The sequence below is a fragment of the Alosa alosa genome, chromosome 4 (assembly GCF_017589495.1).
Source record: "Alosa alosa isolate M-15738 ecotype Scorff River chromosome 4, AALO_Geno_1.1, whole genome shotgun sequence".
Taxonomy (NCBI): Eukaryota; Metazoa; Chordata; class Actinopteri; order Clupeiformes; family Clupeidae; genus Alosa; species Alosa alosa.
Window position 1 is genome coordinate 11,062,502 of NC_063192.1, and position 22,086 is coordinate 11,084,587.

Here is a 22,086-nt window from a genome sequence, read left to right on the forward strand (position 1 = left end):
GAGGTGGATGCTCAGACACGCTCCAAGCCCAAAAGCAGGGCACTGATCTTCCAGGCACCCTGAAGTGGCAGACACAGGGATTAGGGGGCCAGAGCGGTTACCAGGAAAGCCACATGAACGCAAGCCACCCATACCTGTAGAGCACTTGTAGGCAGAGGCACAGATCACAATTAGCAACATACAATGGCATGTTCTCTCAGTATCGGCTCAGCAGAACATCTTAGCTTTGCACATTTGCGTACACATTTTGAAGTGATAGGAAAGGGGAAGAAAATGCAAATGCACACAAACACACACTCACACCAAGCAGCCACCCACAGAATCACACTGCTTAAATTACCCGTTGGGTTGCAAAATTAAAAATTACTTGATTCTTTCCCACTTGTTTCCATTCAGCCTACTTCTCCCTCCCTCCTTCCCTCCCCTTCTCCTTGTCTTTCTCTCTCTCTTTCCCTTTTCATTCTCCCTCTCCCTCCCTCTTTCATTCTCTCCCTCTCCCTCGCCCTCACTTACTGTAGCCCACCTCTCTCGGTTGCCCTCCCTCAGTGAGTGTCATCGTGACACGCTGCTTTGAAATACACTGACAGACACCGAATTGCTCACACTGGTGCTAAGCCACGATGAAGCCTGACTACTGACAGGGAAGAGCTCCAATCTTTCTGACTGGGAGCAGAGCGCTGGAGAGACAGACAGTGATGCACTCGCAGCTCCATCCTTGCAAAAAAAACGGGGGAAAGAGACAGGATTACCAAAGCGTTGCCTCACTCTTGCTTTTTAGGAGTGTACCTTCCAACCTGTACAAGGACCTATGAGATGACTCATTTTACCTCAACTCCTTGAAGTAAGCCTGCCAGTTCCCTGGGGACCAAAAAACAATTGTTAGTTAAAAAAAAAAAGAATTTGTCTGCCCTAGTGAGTATTTTTTGCGACAGGAGAAGACATCCTTTTAAGAAAAGACAGGATGCAATAAAGCCTTGGTGAGAGAAGACAAGGGGAAACAGGCAGGCTTGTGTCTAATGATATGAGTGCCTCCACACTGCCTCGAGTCGAGGCAGCCTCAGGAGCAATCGGCAACCCTTACGGCAACTTCAACGACAACGCAGTGGCCGGCGGTGGCGGCAGTGGGGACTGGAGCATCAGTGGCAGCGGGCCATGGCTGCTGGCCGTCATGCTCTCCCTCATCATCCTCATGACGGCGTGCGGCAACATCCTCCTGATTGCGTTGGTCTTTGCACACCGTTCGCTGCGCTGCACCTCCAACTGCTTCCTGGTGTCCCTGTTCCTCTCCGACCTGATGGTGGCGCTAGTGGTGATGCCGCCGGCCATGCTGAACGTGCTGTGCGGGGCCTGGGTTCTCTGGGTAGACTTCTGCCCCGTGTGGCTCTGCTTCGACGTCATGTGCTGCAGCGCGTCCATCCTCAACCTGTGCGTCATCAGCCTGGACCGCTATTTGCTCATCATTTCGCCGCTGCGTTACAAGCAGCGGATGACGCCACCGCGCGCGCTCCTGCTGGTGGGCGGTGCCTGGGGGCTGGCCGCCCTCACTTCCTTCCTGCCCATCCGGATGGACTGGCACAGCTTGGGCCGCGGGGAGGGCGACCAGAGTGCGGCGCCAGGAATTGGCGCCATAAACGGGAGCTACCCGGACCCGCACTATCCGCCCTCGTATTTCCAGCACCTTCCGTCGTCTGGGGGTGTTGCAGTGCAGTGCCGGCTGCGGGTGACGCTTCCCTTCGCCCTGGTGGCCACGTGTCTCACCTTCTTCCTGCCCTCCACAGCCATCTGCTTCACCTACTGCCGCATCCTGCTGGCGGCACGGAGGCAAGCCCGCCGCGTGGCGGCTCTCACACACCCCGCCTATCCCCAGCACTCCCCGGGGGAGCCATCGCGACCAGCTTCCCCTGGGCACGCCGTCGCGGACGGGGACGACTACAGCCAGCCAGACCCACCTGCCTCGCGCCACGCACCGGTGAGCACTGCCTATGGGGAGGTGGGAAGTAGGGAAAGAGGGGGCATGGTGAAGAAAGGCTAAAAGGACAGATGCAAGAGAAGGAGAAAGAAAAGAAAATGTGAAAGAGTTTATGTGCGCCTTCTTGCCCGACTGTTTTGCACTTGAGTTTGGCCTTGCCTTTATGCTTTCAATTATCTTCACAAGATCCACAGCAGAGTCACAGAGATCACCTCATGAAAAATACAACTGTCCTTCAACTGGTGAATAAAGGCAGGAAAGTATACAGCCAGAAGTGAAAAAGCTTTTAACATAAATCTGTTTTGAATAAAAACACATCTCTGAGGTCACATGCAAAGAGAGTACAGGCAGCCAGGGCCATTTAATTGAAGGGGAAAAAAGTAAAAATAAAAATATGTTCATCCTTTATGCAGTGTTAGAGAGAGATGAGTGGTGGAGAAGATTAAGATCTTTTAGGATGGAGGGAGCACGATGGCAGTCATTGAGGACAGAAGAGAGACCTTGTAATGTATTACTCTACCAATAAATAATCATGGTCGGCTGGTGGGGTAGGGTACAGGGTGGGATGTTGGATATATGGTTCTGAGATGAATACAGCCCCGCCGTGGCACTGAAATCCCCCTGTCTGTCTCACTCTTTAATTCTTTTCCCTCTCTCGCTCTCTCTCTCTCTGGGTCCCAGCTGTCGGTGAATAGCGAGCGCAGGCTGGCACACCGGCAGGGCAGGAGGGCATTAAAGGCCAGCCTGACTCTGGGAGTCCTGCTGGGACTTTTCTTTAGCACCTGGCTGCCTTTTTTCATCACCAACATGGCCCAGGTAAGTGGCTGGCTTTAAGGCAACAAGGTGGAAGAATGCATTTTTGCCCCCCTGAGTGTCAACATTCATCACTATTTAGCAGTTCACAGTTCGTCAAAAAAAGACGAAAAAGGTCATGATCCTACCCGATCAACATTACATAGCACAATATCAAGCATTCCAGACGAACATTTAAAATGTCAGACACCATGTGTAACACCAAAATTAGTTTGAAATTGTTATTTTAAGGTCAAAGAACTGCATTGTGCTGCTTTTACATGTCTAAACACACACAGACGAGCTGCATGACAAAAACGGCTGTGCTCCTTTAAAGACAGTAGTTTTGCCTCGGCAGAAAATATCTTGAGATGTCTCAACCATGCTTGGTGTTTACTGTTTGTGTGATGTGCTGATCCATCAGGTGTGCGTGTATTGGTCCCTCATCATTTCTTTGAGGCTGTTTCCTATGTTGTGGCATGAGAAAGGAAACACAAAATCTGGTAATCCCGGATTACGAGGATGACCTTCATCTCGTCTTGTTAGCGTCTGTTTGTTTCTTCATTAGTACGTGCAAAGTGATCCAAACGGGGACGAATAAGCATTAGGCATGAATAGGCAGCTATTAGATTCTATAATTACACCCACCCCCTCCAGTTTTCAACGATCCAGTCATATCAGCTTCCATCTGCGTCCCCCCCACTCTCTCTCTCTCCTCTCCCACAAGATGAATCTCTCCACCCATCCTTCACAGTCAATGTGCTGTGTGAACGGCACATACACCCCCCCCACCTCCTTTTCTGTGTTGCAGTCCGTACTTCCTTCCCTCATCATTCTCCTTCTATCCCTGCTGTGAGCACATAGTAGGGGGGCCTATGTGTCTAATTTGAGGGCCTGTGGGATTCGCATGTTAATTTTTGGAGAGTATTATATCTTTGTTCTAGGGGTTTTGAAGGACCCAAATCAAAGGTCAAATTCAGAAAAGGTCAAATTTGGTGTTTTGTCCATAAACCTCACATTGCTGGTATTATAGCATAGGGTTTGGTGTCAAAAAGCAAACATATTCTACAAGGTAGTGTGCAAAAGTGAGCCACATAAACAATACAACATTACAAAACATTTTTAGGCTGATGATTGATCTCTTTAACAAGAAATTGTGCCTAAAATTCTCGAAATTGTCCGCTTAAAAAATAATACTTCAATATCCAATATCCTTGAGTGTAGGCCTAGCCTGCTTTGTCAGTTCTTGTCTACACCCATTCAGAGCACAAAGTGCAGAGATCTCTGTTAAATCAAATTTAATAAACTTTTACATAGTATCAGCTGAAGTCTATAAGGCCTTCCGTAGCCTATGTAAGTGTGAAGAAAAGAAAGGGTAAAGGATCAGATAGACAAACAGACAGGTGTGTGTGTGTGAGAGAGAGAGAGAAAGAGAGATACCAGCATGGACGGATTATGAACTTTCAGGCCCCTGGGCCCAGATGTATTAAGGGCCCCCCACTAATTGTTGTGGGGGACATTTTTTTTAAATTTATTTGATGTGATTTCCTGTATTCTGGTGCATTTTGGGGATGGCCAATACTTTAGTTCAATCAGATTCATGTGTTGATATGATGTGTTGATATTGAGGCAATGATTCCATGCAATGGCTTGGGCCCCCTGACTCCTTGGGCCCCTGGGCTTGGGCCCGGTAGGCCCGTGCAGTAATCCATCCCTGACTACCAGTGACAGTTGGCTGATGATAGCTGGCAGTGATAGAATTTAGAATATCGAATAACCTGAAGCACATAGTGCTCTGTTCTTCATGGTTGGTGATATTAGTGACCTTCTAGACTCCTACATTTGAGCAAGCACATTTTCATAGTTCATGGTGGCACATATTAGGTTATATTCTGAGGTACGTCTTTCTGTTAGTCAGGTGATGGCACACATATTCTAAAAGAAACAGATTTTGGGCTATGTATCCAATGGCAGATATGTGTAGACTGGTGAATGACCCATCACTAGAGACATATGCCAATTTTCTTGTTTTTGTCCATGAGAGAGTATGGAGATGGGGATCACAGATCAGCCAACGATTACATTGTTATAGTGCAGTTATTTTACAACAGAACAAAGCAGTTTGGCACAGGAACTGCTACAAATCCACCTGTAACAGTGATCATCTGCAGCATGCTAATATTCGCTACTAGAAATCATGTGAAGCAGGCAGGACTCAGTGTCTTCAGAAAAGACGTGATAGACCATCTTCTGAACCTGCAGCAACACCTGCAACTGCATCAAGTCCATCTAGAGGGACTTTGTACACTTGTTCAGCAGCAGCTGCTGCCAGCATAGATAAGTGCTTCTTCTGTCAGAAGCAGACAAAAGAGTGTCTTCATGAGGTGTCCTCTCAATCCAGGCAACCAACCAAGAACTATAAGTAATATTTTGAAGTCAATGACTTAACAGGTAGCCAGTGTAAAGATGCTAGGATGGGGGAAATATGTTCATATTTTTTTGTGTGTGAGCAGCTGCACATGAATAAGCTGTAAGCTCTTTAGACAGGTATTATTACAGCCAGCATAATAGCATTGAAATAGCATTGCAATAGTCTATCCTTGAGATGACAAAACATTAATTTCTCAGCGTCTGGTAAGAATAATGACTTCCTTATCTTTGAAATGTTCCTTAAATGGTAAAATTAAGTTTTGGTGATCTGTTTCATGTGATTACTGCTACAGTGTTAATCCGGCCCTGCCCCCAACGAACGCAACTTTCCACCTCTGAGACAGCTTAAAAGAAGTCTAGAGGACTCCTAACTCACTGACCTTACTGTAGGCTGCGCAAACCACAGGCCTTTTTTTTTGGGCAAGCCTGCATTCGAGGCAGGCCTTCTGTTGAAGAATTTTATATAAATCCTGCGCTAACAGTAATCCTCCAACCCCTTACCACAGCTGTGGATAGTGTGGCATGCTCACTCTTTGTCTCCTTCTTGCAAACTAGGCCTATAGCCCAACCATTTACGTCTTCAAAAAATAACAACTTGCCAGATATGCCTTCATATCTTTGGGCTTCATTCAGCATTTTGTTCTTCCACTGAAAATGACTCTTCTATATTTGCTGCCTGCTGCATCCTTTCTGTTTGTATTGATTAGAAAAGGTTTGACGTCTTGAGTTAATGCATTAAACATTGTTTGCTGGTAACCAGCCACAAATAGCCTACAGATTCTTGCGTGCGTACATTCTCTATTCTCTCCAAAATGTGCCCGTTCTATAGGCTGGCCAAGTGAGTAATTCTGCAGCATAAAGCAGATGTATTTGTTTATTGTACAGAAAAATAAAAATAACCTGTCAAGCAGTCAATTGACTACATTGCAGTCAATAAGTAGGGCAAATTACGAAACCAAAACGTGGGTCATAGTTGTCTAAGCCTCTGCTGTGAGGACAAACCCATGAACAAAGACGCATTGATATCTACAATAGAGGGGTTTTTTTTTTGGCGAAACAAGCTCACAGCCGAATGAGTCATAGCACTGAAGGGAGAGGCAACTGGCATGTGATCTCCCCACGGGCCAATGGATGTACAAGTTTTCCCCTGTGCCTACGATATTTAATCCAGTGTTTTGTCAAGTTGCAAAATGCTATTCGTTTTAACAATTTTTTATGATAGTATGAAGTACTTTTTGTATAGGGTTTCTTAATTGTTTTATACTCAATACTAACAAGTATTGCGTAAACTAACAAGGACCCCCCAATGAAAATCAAAGGCTATATTCTCAGCTGACTCGTCAAAAAGTGCGCACCACCTTATTATTATCTGCTGGTGTGTGACTTTTACTTACTTGCACATGGCTGCAAATTGACTTTTAATTTATGTATTTTCTGCCTGGGGCATTTTAAAATATGGATGTATGGTGGTTAGAAATATAAATATATGGAATGGTTGCAAATTATTAATTTTCAAACAAATAAGGCGTCAGTGGCGTCTTTGACATGAAGATCCCTGGAACTATGCTTCTACTAGCATTCTACCACACAGAGAGGTGTAGTTGTAACTACACAACTTTACGATAGTGGTTGCGAACGTTCGTTGCTACTATGGTTTTGGGAAACACTAACGTAGTGTAACGATGCATTGGACTAGGTCTATGTAAGTTCCAAATATTAATGTAATTCTGCGACATAAAGCAGATGTATTTGTTTATTGTACAGAAAAATAAAAATGACATGTCAAGCAGTCAATTGACTACATTGCAGTCAAGAAGTAAGGCAAATCAATTTACGAAACCAAAACGTGGGTCATAGTTGTCTAAGCCTCTATAGAGTAGCCTGTTAAAACGTTGCAGAAGCCTACCCAAGGCTACAGATTAATTCTGAACAGTTATTTCTCTACTGGCTCAATTATCACACCACTGTTTTGATTTGCGTAGTTGCTTAACACTGATAATAATGTAGACAGCAAATTTCGATTACGATTTTCGTTACCAGTAGTCAAGCCTTAGGCCATACCCAAGTAGCCTAAATCGAGGTAAATCGAGCTTTTTCAGAAGGGGCGGCAGGCAGAGCGATGTACAGTGGCTGAAAGTGGTAAAGCTTCACGCAGCTTCACGCCTTAATGCGCGACTGAAGTGGCCATTTGAAAGCGATGCCCACTGTAGGTCTTGGTCAATTATAACTCCCAGGTTTTTAACACTTGTGGATGTGGTCAGTGGAAGATCCACTATATGTAGCCTGTTTTGTGGATAGGATATCCCTAATCTTTTTGGAACCTAATGACTTCTGTTTTATCTGAGTTCAAAAGCAGGAAATTATTCGTCATCCATGTCTTTATATCTCTTATACATGTGTCAAGTTTGGCTTTCATCAGGTTTTATGGAGAGGTATAGTTATGTATCATCTGTTAAACAACAGGGGCCCCAGTACTGAGCCTTGAGGCAGTTTATTATGGACCTGTACAAATTGTTGATGGTTAGGAAGGTATGATCTAAACCAAGCGAGTGCGGAGTCTTTGATGCCTATCAAATTTTCAAGCCTAAGTAGTATGTCATGGTCTATGGTGTCAAAGGCAGCGCTGAGGTCCAGGAGGACCAGTATCGATACAAGGCTAGGTTTTTTGAGGGAGGGCTTAATAACAGATTAAACAACTTAAACAACTGCGGTAGCTACATGCCCTGATAGAATTATTTATAATCCAGAACAAAACATTATCCAGGAAGGGGAGACCAGTCTTAAGAAGGTGAGTAGCCTACAAATAGGGTTTAGTAGACTAGTTGTAGATTTTGATGAGGAAATTGTGGAGGTGAGATCTAATATGTTGTGTATATGTAAATGAATTAAATGTTGTTTGAGGTCTCATCTGTGATTTTGCTATCTTTCAGAAATGGAGTATGTGTATTTGGTGAAACTGATTGGTTATTGATCTTATCTCTAATTGTTTGACATACAATCATAATACTGACATACAATCATCACTGTTGAATCATCAATCATCAAAAAATCAATCATCACTGTTGAAAATAAGAAAATAACTGGTTTTGTGAACTTTATTCAACATAGCCAGTGATTAAGGTGAAATTTATGGTGTTAATTATAGTGAAATATACAATTTCACAAAAAATAGCGTTAAAACAGGTAAAAAAAATGGAGACATACTTTTTCTCCATGTTCGATAGGACAGAAAGACCACCACTCTCCAAAAATTAACATTTCAATCCCACAGAAACCACATAGGCCCCCTGACTAACATTACCTTCTCGCATTTGTCCTCATGCTTTGTGTCCTGTTGCTTTGTGTTCATATGCGTTTGTGTCTGTGTATGTGCATTTAAAAATACATCTCAAGGCCCCATAGTCTTGACCTATCCCACTCCTCCTCCCCATCACTTACCTATTGTCCCATCCTGCTCTCCATTCTCCTCTTCCCTCAGGCTGTGTGCGAGTGCGTCCCCGCCACCCTCTTTGACGCCATCACCTGGCTGGGCTACTGCAACAGCACCATGAACCCCATCATCTATCCTCTGTTCATGCGCAACTTCAAGCGCGCCCTGGGCCGTCTGCTGCCCTGCTGCCCGTCCTCGGCCGGACGCGTGCCCCGCCGGCCCTCACCGCCGCTCTCGCTCTCGCTGCGCAACTCGGGCGAGCCGCAGCTGCCCTCCGAGCCGGCGTCGCTCAGCTCCGACGAGCCCCTGCAGCCCGAGCCACGGCCACCGCCACCGACGCGGTCAACCTGCTGGATGCCGAGCAGGCTCGCATTGAGTTGCCCTTGCTGCTGCCCAATCAGGTCGACGTGCTGGATTGAGGGGAGGGGAGGGGTTGGGGTGTGTGTGTGTGTGTGTGTGTGTGGGGGGGTGGGCCCGGATGGATAGAAAGCTAGTGATGTACAGAGAGGTAAAAGGAGTAGAGGACAGAGAGAAGATGAGGTGGCCCTAGCCTCATCTCTTCCCATGACTGACTGGGACTAAGGAGAGTGTGTGTGTGTGTGTGTGTGTGGAAGGGGAGGGGGGGGCTAACTGGGAAGTCTGATGGTCGAGAGAAGCTGAGATGGACAGTGGGGTGCGAGGGGGGTTAGTTGGAGGGGTCTGAAGACAAACATAGGGGCTTTGTTTTCCTTTTTTGGGGGGATGATGTGGTGAGGTATCCAGTTGCCGTGGCATTATCACACCAAGACACGGGGAGGCAGGGGGGCTAAAAATGGGCTGTTTTTAAAAGATCTGCTGCCTTACTGTCATTAACATAACAACCACATAACCACACACACACATGCACGCACGCACGTACACACACACACATAAAATAGCACATACTTGTAAACGCATGCACGCACCCACACACCCACACACACACACACTCACACCCACACCCCACACTCAAGTCAGAGCAGGGAAAATAAACAGGCTGAAACCGGGCAGACAGCACTTACCACTGTGTTCACAAAAGGGCAGCTCAGTTGTGGTTTGACAATCTGTAATTACCACTGGCAGTGTGGTACACTGGTCCTCCTATGGCATACAACTACAACATAATACTGACTGTTCACATTACATGGCAAGGACTTTTGAAATTAAATTGTTGGCTACACATATAGTTAACTTACAGTACAGGTGATGATTTGTTTTTTTACAGAAATAAATTAAATTACTATAAAAACACACCAGGATGTTTCCCTGAACTATTGAATATTGTCATTTGTGTCTCGAGATGTCTTCACTGTGTGATCTGTCATTGGATGATGATAAGAGTGAGTTAGCCCAGTTCCAGCCAATGGGTGTGGGCGTCTGGCAGGTTTGCCATGGGGCATCTGGTCACACAACTTGTGTGGAGTTTGTGTTTGGTCTCCGTCATTGCTGTGCGAGAGTTCAGCGGTCCAGTTGGTGGTGTTCCAGTCCCAAGAGTTCTGTTCAGAGTCCTCCGCAGCCTCCCCTTGACTGGACGAGGTCTCTGCGTCACACGGGGTGTCCTCGTGAATGGCATCCTCGGTTGGACAAAGTAAAGAGTCATGATCGTCCCTTTCAGCACAGTGCAGGATCTCACCGTCCTGGTCATTGAGGGAGTCCAGCAGGTCGGAGATGTCTGGTATGTCCCAGCCATCCTCTGTCACCTCTGCGGCTTCACTCGGCACCTCACTGCCTAGCGCTGTCGTCGTTGTCGCGGTCCCCTCCTCATCCTGTTGCTGGTCTGTGGTCGCTGTGCTGCTCGTGCCTTCGCGCATCTCCTCGGGGCCTTGTCCACTTACTGGGTCGGACAGGGCCTCACTTGCACCAGGAACCCCCTGGGTCATGCCCAGGATCAGCGACTGAGACCCTGGCATCCTGCCTGCCCCCTCACGCGTGGGAACCCCTACCGCCACCAAGATGGTCTCCATTTGACGCATGTAGTCCAAGTGACCTTTCACCTGGGATGTAGTAGAACACACAGAAGCAAAAATTACAATAAATCAGTTATACACTGATCACATTTTACATTTCCATTCTTTGCCGTCCTCCAAGTTCTGGGTGCTACAAATCTCTCTTTTTCATAAAATTTAAGCCATTTAAGCCTTATGTCAACTAAATTGAGCTAAAATTATTGTTACTGTTATTGTAACAATCCCACAAAGGAATGTTATCTGTGCATTTCACAGGGAAAGAGCACTCAGTGAGCAGAATTTGTCATCGGGGTACAGATCAAGGTCCCCTGGCCTGGCAATTTTATGAGCCTGTGTTTCCTGCTAATAAAGCCTAATGGAGTCTTTTGTTTATGCTGAGGGAGTCACGTGATCTGTCTCACCATGTGCTGGCCTATGAGCAGGATGGAGTGTCCAAGCGGGGGTGTGCGAAACGCAGCTGAGAGCAGCTGTGCTGTGAACGGCAGCGGTCTTTAATTTTATCTTCCCCAAAAACGTGTAGTTTCGTGTACTGGTAGCGAATTAACTGCTTGTTTGTGTGTGTGGGTGTGTGTGTGTGTGTGCGTGTGTGTATGTGCAACACAGAGAGACGTTAAGAATCATATAAACTGTGAAAATGCCAAAAGTCTGGGATGACTGGACTATGGGGCTATATCAGGCATAGCTGAAGTCATATTAGTATGCAGCGCATGTCCGCAGTTGCCAGCGCAGAGGCACTTCACTTAGTCATGCCATTCACAAGATAACATTTGAATTACCCCTCATAGATAACGAATACAATGCAAAAGCTTTCACCTATAGAAAAAAAACAAGGACACGAAACAGGGCTATTGTAGCGTACACTTGCACTAACATTTGCCTTGCAACATCAGGTACTGAAAGAATTCACAAATGCTGAGAAGGTTTCCTGTGACAAACCAGAAATTAGTCATTTCTATATTTCATGAGTTGATTCAATCATCAACCAGATCTGTCACAGGCTCAGATAGAGAGGATGATGTGAAGATGCATTATTGAAAATTTTGCTTAATTCTACAATCCTGTTCCAAAAACAGGGACACTGTAAATAAAAGCAGAATGTGATAATCTGCAAATCTCATATGCCCATATTTACTTATAAAATGACTTGGACAGCATATCAAATTGTGAAACTGACAAATTTGACTATTTCATGAAAAATATAAGCTCATTTTGAATTTGGTGCCAGCAACATGTTAAAATACAACAAAAGGCAAAAATATATCAAAACAGAACAAAAGGCTTGGAAATTAGATTAACTGGCACCATAATTTGATATGAAAAGAGCATCACAGACAGACAGAGCCTCTCAGAAGTAAACATACGGAGGTATTCATCACTCTGTATAATCCTGTGGGCAAATAATGCAACAATATAAGAATAATGCTCTTCAATGTGACAATGCAAATAATTTGGGAATTTCATCTAGTGTGGTGTAGCCAGCCAGTCTGGTACAGTAGTGGGACGTGACTATGGGCACTGTCAATATCTTGTACAACAGAAGCGATGGCAAAATCTAAACGTCTAGCTTCTCTAGTGACAGCCTTTTTGATTTAAAAAAACTCAACCGAAGTGCGCTCAGGTGAGGGGAATGACTAGGCAGTCTAGACAAGTAGACAATACGACTCATTCTTCGTCATTCAATAATGAGGCAACAAGCGCCCTTACCACCCTTTAAAATGTTTAAAATGTTTCAAATTCTTATTGCTAAACACACCATCTTGACATAGTTTGAGACAGACAAAAATACTAAAGCCTGGCCGGTCTTCTGTCTGACTCACATCAACATTATCCCATGCATTAAAGGACTACCACATTTCACCGCTTGACTCAATGAAAAGCATATAGGCTACCGAACATGGACATCATCATAGATTACTTGAGTCAGGTTGACAATGAAGAAAACATTAAGCATATGCGTGGTTTCAGACAGAAATGACGTTTTGTGCCAACATGTTTGTAGGGGCACAACCACAGGCAGTCTTTTTGCTGAACGGAGGTGCATATCCCTTTCTTTAATTAATTATAGCACATGTTCCACCTTAATCATAGTCTATCACTGCAAGGGCATGCCAAATGTTTTTTCTTCCTTTCAAACTGTATGGCGTCACACACAGAGAGACAGCAGACACTGATACCGTTAACACAAAACTGAATTAAGAACGCACTTGCCACAGAGATGTTTTCAACTGCTGTTTTTTTAAGATTCAGGTTAATATTTAGCTTCAAATCTTATTTTTAGCTCTTAAAAAATGAGGTCTGGACCTCATAGCTGGCTATGAGCCTGCTAACGTGCATATGCACGGATCTCCTTGTCAGCTTAATCAAAAACTCAAAAATAGGCTACGAAGGAAGCCAAGATGAAATGTTGATGAAAAAAGGCATGTGTGGCGTGAGATACTGAGACATTTGTCGATTGCGAGAGTTGGCAACCTTGGTGACACTGTAGCCATCGAGCTTAGCCACAAATCACTATTGGGTTAAGGCAATAGTCGTCCAACTAAGTCATGAAATTGGTACATGACAATATCAAATAAAATGGCCATTACAATATGAATCACATACGATTAAGCTGTACACTGCTGTACTCTGTGTATGACAATACGTGTGCGCATTGTTAAAAAATCTGACCCCAAATTGAAAACAAAATCGATACAATGCAAGGCATGACATGACCTGTCCCTCCCTTTCTCGGGCATGATGCCACTTTTGCGTGAGAAAAAGGACTCTGCCAGAGACCAGGCCATTACTGTTGGGCTTGGAGCGCTTGCTGAGGCCATCACTCTTGCATGGTTCATGTTTCAGAGACCCAGCATCCGCTCACTAAATGATACAATCAAGAAGACAGCAAAACAACACCAACGGCACAGACATTTATCACGTGTCTGGGAGATCCGAATCGAGAGTCCCGTGGCCTGTGCCTCGCTGGCTCGCTCACTCACCACGGACGACAGGTCCACGTTGATGATTCGCGGATCGCTCAGGCTAATGGGCTGCAGGCCGGCCACCGACAGCTGGACAGATGAGCTCCGGTAGAGAAATCCAAGAAGCCAATCTCCCCTGCCGAGAAGAAATCAGACCGAGGAGATAGACAACCTGAGCTCCCACAATGCACCACCACTTCCATCTCACATTCTCTCTCTCTCTCTCTTCATTTCCCATCCCCCTCTCTTACCTGCAGTATCCGTTCACAATCTTCCCCGCCACTACCCTGGACAGCTGCTGCCACGCCTTGTCCGATCCGTCCACAGGAGCTCCCAGCAGTACCACGTCCTCCACAACACCTTCACTTCCTGTGGGATTAAGACACACTTTTATTCCCACTCTCTTCCTCACTCACGAAAAGGTTAGGCCCTCATTTGCAGCCCACATAGTGTGCACAGAGAGAGTGAGAGACAGTGAGTAAGGCAGAAAGAGAGAGCGCGAGAGAGAGAGAGAAAGAGAGAGGAAAGGATGGAGGGAGAGAGGGAGAGAGAGGTTTGGACGTGAAAAAATAATTGTCTTTCTCTCTAATTCGTCTTTTGTTCTTTGACATAATTTTCTTTATGTGAGCCAGCACATACGCACCTTGGTCGTTGGCCAGCTCTTGTAAACAAAAGTAGATGACTCTGGCACCTAAGCTGAATCCAATCAGGCTGACGGGCCGCTTCCCCTTGATGGAGAGAAGGCAATGGAAATAAATAGGGAAGCCATTTTAAAAGACTTCAGTCATTAAGAGCACACACATGCTCTACAAGCCACAGTGAATGCTCATATTAGAATGATTATCCATCATAATTATTCATTAAGAACAGTGGGAAGCCATGTGTGCAGCTCAAACAACTAAACCCATGAATTCACAGCAGGAAGAAGAAAGGCATGTGAGAACTTTAGCGTTTGGATCGTGACACTTTTTTTCCTCCTTCTCTGTCACTTCGGCTCTTATTCCCGCAGTGATAAAACAGTTGTTAGTCCCTGCAGATCACACTGACAGGGCTTTTATTGGGCTCGGCGGCACATCAGAAACATGCACCGGGAGGAAAAACTATTCCGACTGCGGGAATGCTAAGCTTGTGGGTGGTGGGTGCCGTGACAAAGTGTGGTGAAAAGTGTTATGTTACACAGTTACATTTGTGCTAAACGGCAGGAGTGGGGTGAAGGCTGCCATGCAGCATTTGTGAAAGACTTGGCAGTTTTGAGGGAGTGTTAGGGGCTGGAGTGAGACAGTCTGGGCATTTGTTGGCCTTGCCCACCACCCACCACCCCCCTCCCTCCTCTTCCTCCAGGCCCATCCCCACCCCAAACGTATCACAGGGTAAGTCTGTGTCCTTGCTGGCTGCTCAGAGAAGTCCTGAGGGGAATCAGAATAGGCCGTGTGACCTCCCACATGCTACGCTCCCATGACAACCATCATAACTTAACAGGAGCGAGGGGAAAAAATGAAGAAGAGGAAGGCCGTCTCCTGAGGAGATGAACGAGACGTGAGTGCGTCCGCATCAGCCTCGTTTGGTGCGGAAGCCATGGTGTGACAGCAAAATGTTAAAGAGGGAGGAAGAAAAAACAGACAGGAGTAGCTGAACAGAGTGAGTGACAAAAAAATAAATGAATAGAAAATAAATAAATCTATTCACTAAAGGTGGGTATTCAAGAGTGTTGTTATTGGAGTGCACCGTGGTTTACCTGCTGCCTGCTCCGAAGCACCTGGGCCAGGTGTTTGCCCACCTCGGCTGAGCGACTCAAACACACACTCCAAGGGTTGTCAATTCACGCTCGCCACAGCCAGCAGCGACGCAGGCCATGTCAGCGCAGTCACTATTCCTAAACCCACAAACACAGACACACACACACACACGCACGCACATGCGCACACACAACCAGACAGGAGATAAAAACCGACAGGATATCACTCAGCCAGCACCTGCAAGGTCTGGAGACAAAAGGAGCACAGCGCACCAGGATGAGATGTTCCGCCACGTTATGAGAAAAGGTAAAAATCAAGGTGACGCCTCAAGTGCCGGCACCCGAGGCAGTCGCCCTGCCTGCCACCGTTACATAATTGCCATTTTTTCACCACTCTTTTTTTCCCTCGCTTCCATGACAACCCTTTCGAGGCACTATGTCGGCTGCAAAGCCCACCTGACAGTATGGTGTATTTGAGAGCCTCCTGCGCCACGATGCTGACCAGGCCATCTACGATGGTGTCCAGCGCCGAGCCCAGGTCCCGCAGGAAACGAGACTCCCAGGCCAGGCAGTACTGCTCCCCACAAGCCCCCAGGTTGGACCAAGGGGCCTGGAATGAACCTGGGAACACACCGATATTGATATTGATCAGAAACATTATTTATAAATAACAAAAATATGTATTAATTCATTTTATTTGCATTTTATTTTATTATATTTGCATTTATTGTTAGAGAAATTTCACTGGAGAAAAATCTCCATTTAAAGTATTAGCAAAGCTGTGATTTCAAGGATGGCTATGGCATTGGTGAATGTAGAGACTCAAAAAGAGTGCATATTTATTAAAGAACCCCTATGCAACAATTTTAGCAAAAATGACATTAATTATGCAGGTTGAGAGTCGTTCTGATGGTTCTACAACACTTTTTGGGTCGTTTGGTGGGTGCTTCGTCTCCCCTTAGTGCTTTTCTGCGGAAAAACTGAATATGCAACTTTCTGGTTGCGCTCCGAACACATCCAGATGTAACTCAGCGGAAGTATCCAATCGCGCCTCAAAAATGTAGTCAGATTCAGATTCAGTTGTAGTCAGAGTTTCTAAGAAGACTGCAAAATGGACTCCGACTTGGCTTTGTTGCTGTTGAAATTGTAAGTAGCCTACCCTTGGGTGAACTTCGTTTTTGTAATGTGATTTGATAGTCTCTTGAACAATGTGTTTGCTCGACCGTTTTATTGTGAGCCCTGTATGTGTTTAGCTTGGTTTTTTGATTTCTAGCTCGTTAGCTAGTGGGGGTTTAGCGTAGCAGTCACTTGCTACCGAAGCTGCAGGGGGAGCTATGTTGTGAAAAATGCGAGCCCAAATCAGGCGAAAACCCAGAAACAGCAAAGGAATAACCAGACCTGCATAGGGCTTCTTTAAGCTAAGAGCCTCTGTTAAAATGTCTGTGAATATACCTAAGGCACCATTAAAAACTGTACAAGCACTGCTACCACCTCACAGGCATCTGTGCTGCTGTTTAGGTTAACCTTCAAAAATAAGGCTTCCACACTTGAAGCAATTTATGCACCTGGGTGTCCTTGCCCAGATGGGGACATGCGAGTGCCTCTGCCTCTCATGAATACTCTATGCTAATTAGCTGCCATGTAAACATCTGCCCGTCCCGACCGGCGGGGGTTCATCAGGCGGACACTCACTGTATTTGCCGCTGCACAGCCAGCCAGTCACAGCCACAGTCAGGTGGAGGTGCTTCCCCTGGCTCAGCGGCAGGAACTCAAACTCCTCGATGGCGCCGACACGCTTGTTCATTTTGTAGCCTAAACATAACAAAAATATTAACAACAACAACAACAACATCATCATCATCATCATAATCATCACCATCAGCAAAACACATTGGACACATAAAAAGGCTGTAAGACTGACCATGTTTTTAAACTGACAGAGGAGGGAAGATGTATGGAGAGACGAAGACTGATAGAGTAACCTAGAGAAATATAGTGAGAGGTGAAGTGTCTCTAAGAGTGGCTGGGCTCTGAGTCCGCTGAGTAGGCTTCATGGGGAAATGGGCGAGGAAAGATGAAAGGAGAAGAGAGGGAAGAAGGGACCCGTCTTTGTTGAGCTTACCGGTAAGTCCTGCACCTGCTGCGCCAAACAGGGACGCCATGACGGCGATGCCCGTGGCTGAGCCCAGCGCTGCCGCCCCGCCAGCGCCCAACACGGCGCCTGCACCTGCTGCCACTAGGGGCGCCGCCAGTCCACCCGTCACACCTCAAGAACACACACACACACACTGTATTTTAACTTCTTTATCCAGCAAATGCTTTTATCCAACCCAGAAACAACATTGCAAGGTTAAGTACACATGCTAGGCTAAGCACACATTTTCCCTTTAAACAGCCCAGCATCCTTAAACAATCACATATGCACAGAAGCATGTGTAAGAGTTCCAACAATCACACATTACACACACGTGTGTCCAGTGACAGGGCAATGATGTAACCGAAGTATACACAATATGAGCTTTAGCTGAGCTGCTCACAGAATAGAGGTCACGACGCCTGCCTATGGCTGATATGAATCTTTAATCTTAAGTGTGCACTGCAAACAGTAGTGAGACAGTGTGTAGGACTCTAATGCTCACCAATCACAGTGCCCCCGCCAACAGTAGCTAGACCAATCAGCAAGTACCGTCGCAGTTTACGCCCTCTCTCTTTCTTTTGTCGCCTTGAAGATTCTTCCCTGTCAAAAAAAGAAACAGGATTCAAGGGGGGAAGAGAAGAGGAGATGATGAAACGGCTGAACATGCACAAGACGAAGGCTGTCATTAGAAAATAAGACAATCACTTAATTGGGCTTCCAGAAACAAGCCAAGAGGCACACAACAGCCCTAAACCACTAATACTTACAGCTGAAGCAAATCCTCATGGAAAGCAACAAAATCACAAACAACCACAATTTAATTCAAATGAAACACCCGCGATTGCACAGCTACAAACATACAGATAAACACATACTGTGTGAGGGTAAATCAATTTGAACAGATATCACAACAATTGCACTCTATCAAAATGCTAATGAGCCATCGCCATTCTTGAAAGCACAGTAGCAGTTTCATGTTGTTAGATGTTGAAAAATAAAAATGACACCACACTGGCTATGAGGCACTATAGCAAGCACACATGAAAAGCGCACCAGAGCTGTCTGAGGAGATTACATGTGCTGTCTGAAGGTTGAAAACAACAAATATCATTAAAAAAAAACCACATATATTGAACCCGAATCCCCACTCCTCGCTCTTCTCATAAAAACAAACCCACATATATTGAACCCGAATCCCCTCTCATCACTATTCTGGAGACGTCTTTGCTCTCACTCACTCGCTTTCTTCTCCACTCTCCCGGAGACGTTCTCCTATGGTCTCCTCAAAGTCTTCCAGCTGCTGCGGTAAGACGCGGAGCAGGCAGCTGACGTGGCGGATCAGAACTCGGGCCCTGGCGTCATACAGACCTGAAAGAGAGAGGCAGCAACACGTCAAACAATACTCACCTACCTTCAAAATGCATAACAAATTATTAAAGCCTTTAGAGAGATTATGGACGGCACACTATTTCCATGTTGGCTTCATAATTCGCTTACCATCTTTCACAGAAAACGACACCAGGTCCTGTGGAAGATTGAAGACACCATTGATTTACAATTAAATACAATTCGTACAGGATACAAGTGACTGTAAATGTACATTTAAAAGCTGATAAAAAAAATACGTACTTAGTGTATACCACTATTTACAGCCACTTACAATATATGATATAAAATGTATAAATTGAGATCATGCTAATGTGAAAGAGGTCAGAGTTTTGGTAGGCCGGGCCACCTGAGTGATGGGCAAGGCTCCCGTGCTCAGCAGGGGCTCTTCCTGCAGAATGGAGAGGAAGGTGTCGCTCCCCTCGAACCCCAAGCCAGACAGAAAGGCTCCCATGACTGGCATAACAGACTCATCCAGGCCAAGCCATTGCACCAGGCCTTCCAGAAACTGCTCCCGGAAGCTCCTGAGACCACAAAATGCCACACACCAACACCAATATACACCCTCCACTGCAACCCTTTAACCATGCAGCTCAGTCATATCTTTTTTACAAGCCTTACATGGCCATGCAATGCAAGTAGCTCAGGTGAAAAGGGGCTGGGTTACTATGTAAAGTGTAGCAGCCAGTGAGATATTTTACCTCTGATGCGGTCCAGGGAACAACTTGCCCAGGGACACTCCGCACAGACCAGCATATGCAAAGCGCCCAGGTTCACTAAGTTGCCTGCCAACTACCCCATCTGATCCTGAGAGAGGCTGACTGCTATGATTGGGTTCAGCTTCCCCTGAATCTGTCAGAGAAGGTTGACAAATGGCTGTAAGATATTGATGTCCTGCTTTGATTGCAGGACATGTTGTGAGGTTAGGCAATACATTTGAAAACGTCAACAGATAAAGACAGAAAGAGTGAAACAAGTAACTAGCCTAATAGAGGACATGCATGCATAGGCGTGAGAAATTTAAAAAGGCAAGCAGGAGTATGCAAGTACCTCACAACTCTCAAAAAGTAGACTCCTGTTAGGTTAGGTCCGCATATTGACAGTGCATTCACGTGGTGTGGCAACTTATCATTTGGTTTGGTTACACATTAGCTCATTAGTTACATAACTCACTCAACTTTTAATCAAAACGTCCCTGTTTCACCGTTGATGGGTCTGTCTTTGGCCAAAGCCAGAGTGACAGATGGTTTACATTAACATTATATCTTCAGCCAAACATGACACAAATAACACACAATTATTCACACGTTTAATAATATCACATATCAAATGTTTAAGAAAAATTGTTGTGAATGATGACACGGAAAACATACGCCAACGTTCCAAATGTGCAAACCACAAGACTGAACGTTCAAGCTTCAATCTTTCGCAACTAGTCATGCCTTATAAAATTGTGACCATACCTGCAATTAATTTTGGATCAGTATCTGTCCTTTTGGGTGAATTCATTTTAAGCGAGCTGGGCCTGTTGATTACATTCACAATTGTTGATGTGTCCCAACATTGCAATAACTAGCCCCTTTGCTAACTGAACTGAACTGTAGCGTCAGCGGGGGAAGTTCATCAGAAACTTCGGCACCCAGCTTCCTCCCCTCGAACTTGAAGCCCCACCCCCTTCTTTGTTGTCATTTGGTAGCCTACGTGGTGCTGCTGCGGTAGACAAGAAAACAGTTTCAGTACATTTTCTGATTCGCCTACTTTGAGCTTTCTTGCGGTGGGTTACTTTATAGGCTACTTTATTTATATATATAGGCATTACATTTTTAAATTTAATATAGGCCTAGCGTTACCAATAACGGCCACCAGGTGTTACTAAAAGTCTTATGTGAAGATGTGATGTGCACGCGCTACAACACCTCATATGTTTTACATCTGAGACTTCAGAAGCACCAGGACTGCATAGCATTATTGCCTTGGTGTAACGAAGACCTATCGCCACAGAAAAAAACGCAATGTTTGCAATGGTGCAAATGAAGCAGAAACTAATTGTTAATTTATTGGATACAATGGAATCTAAATATTACAATTACTATCAGACAAACATAAGTTAATTGAAGTTTGTAGGCCTAGTCTAATACAATGTCAAACATTTCTTTCTGTGATATTTGGAAGTAAACAAGCCATAGATACAGACACATAACACACATTTTATATGTTTAGCCATCTTTAATTTCAAAATGGATTATCTTGTTAGGGCCGACTCTTTTTCTGAGAATCACCCTGTTCTTCTTATCAATGACATCCATCCTCATATCTGGCACCAAACACAAGTATGGGTGCTTGGGTAGTAGGATAAGCATCCAGGTTTGATTAAGTATGCACCTCATATATGGGCCCACATTCCCTCCCTGGAGCTATCATAACATCAATCTAGCAGTGGAGCTATGTGCTATGGATGTTTTGACATGTAATCCAGATGTGATCTAGCAGTCGGCCACATTAAGAGCATGCTCCCTTGGCAGTGTGGTTTTGTCTGAATAAGGAGATGCACATCTGAAGGGCACTGGTGACTCATCCTGCACTGCAGTCTAACCTGCCCATGTTATGTATTCATTGGGACTGGGACTGGGAGGCCATATATCTCTTTTGAAATATACATAAAGAAAGAGAGAATGAAAGAAATAAAGAAATAGAAGAAATGAACACAAAGAAATATAAAGAAAGACAGAAAGTCCCCAGTCATTTAAAATGATTTCCTATCATTTACCCCTGCCCTTTGTCTTTGGCTCTGACTCACTAACACCAGTTCCTGCCAGGCACTATCTCTGCTCTCACAATAATCAGCACCCTGATTGGCGTAAGGGAGTATATGGGAGGCATGGGGCCAACCAGAGGGGGATTACTGTGGAGGCGCAGCAGGAATCAGTACCACTAGTGAAGATCTGAGTGCTTTGCCAAAATAATTTACCGCATTGTCAGTGCAGGACTCCCAGCCTACACTATGTTTATTTAAGTTTCCATTGTTCATCCTGTTTGAATAGGGACAGCTCATATTATCCCTTCCTGTCAATTACTTCCATTGTATCTCAATTTAGAAACACTTTTGATATATCCTCCTGTGCTGTGTGCACAGCAGCTAACGATGAAAAGTCATAGATATTGCATCGCCACTGAGTCTTGGTTGAGAAGGCAGGGCATCTTTAGTGCCTCTGTGATCCCATTAAACTGCTAACTTACACGTACTGTAATGTTGTTTACATGA

General features: G+C 45.2%; 2 protein-coding genes across 2 annotated transcripts; one reads left to right on the forward strand and one right to left on the reverse strand.

The window, feature by feature from the left end:
* The first annotated feature begins 524 nt into the window (after positions 1-524).
* On the forward strand, positions 525-9,047 carry htr6 (5-hydroxytryptamine (serotonin) receptor 6). Its single transcript, XM_048241647.1, is given in 4 exon segments — positions 525-1,969; positions 2,651-2,785; positions 8,670-8,936; positions 8,939-9,047. Coding segments are annotated over 4 exon segments (1,452 nt in total). The 5' UTR covers positions 525-1,021; the 3' UTR covers positions 9,041-9,047.
* Positions 9,048-9,688: 641 nt separating this feature from the next.
* On the reverse strand, positions 9,689-20,427 carry tmco4 (transmembrane and coiled-coil domains 4). The gene is given in 15 exon segments (XM_048242067.1): positions 9,689-10,633; positions 13,585-13,702; positions 13,818-13,935; positions 14,210-14,294; positions 15,302-15,385; positions 15,387-15,439; positions 15,758-15,922; positions 16,994-17,113; positions 17,424-17,567; positions 17,941-18,038; positions 18,677-18,806; positions 18,936-18,963; positions 19,174-19,348; positions 19,526-19,676; positions 20,288-20,427. Coding segments are annotated over 15 exon segments (2,238 nt in total). The 5' UTR covers positions 20,334-20,427; the 3' UTR covers positions 9,689-9,910.
* Positions 20,428-22,086: the final 1,659 nt, after the last annotated feature.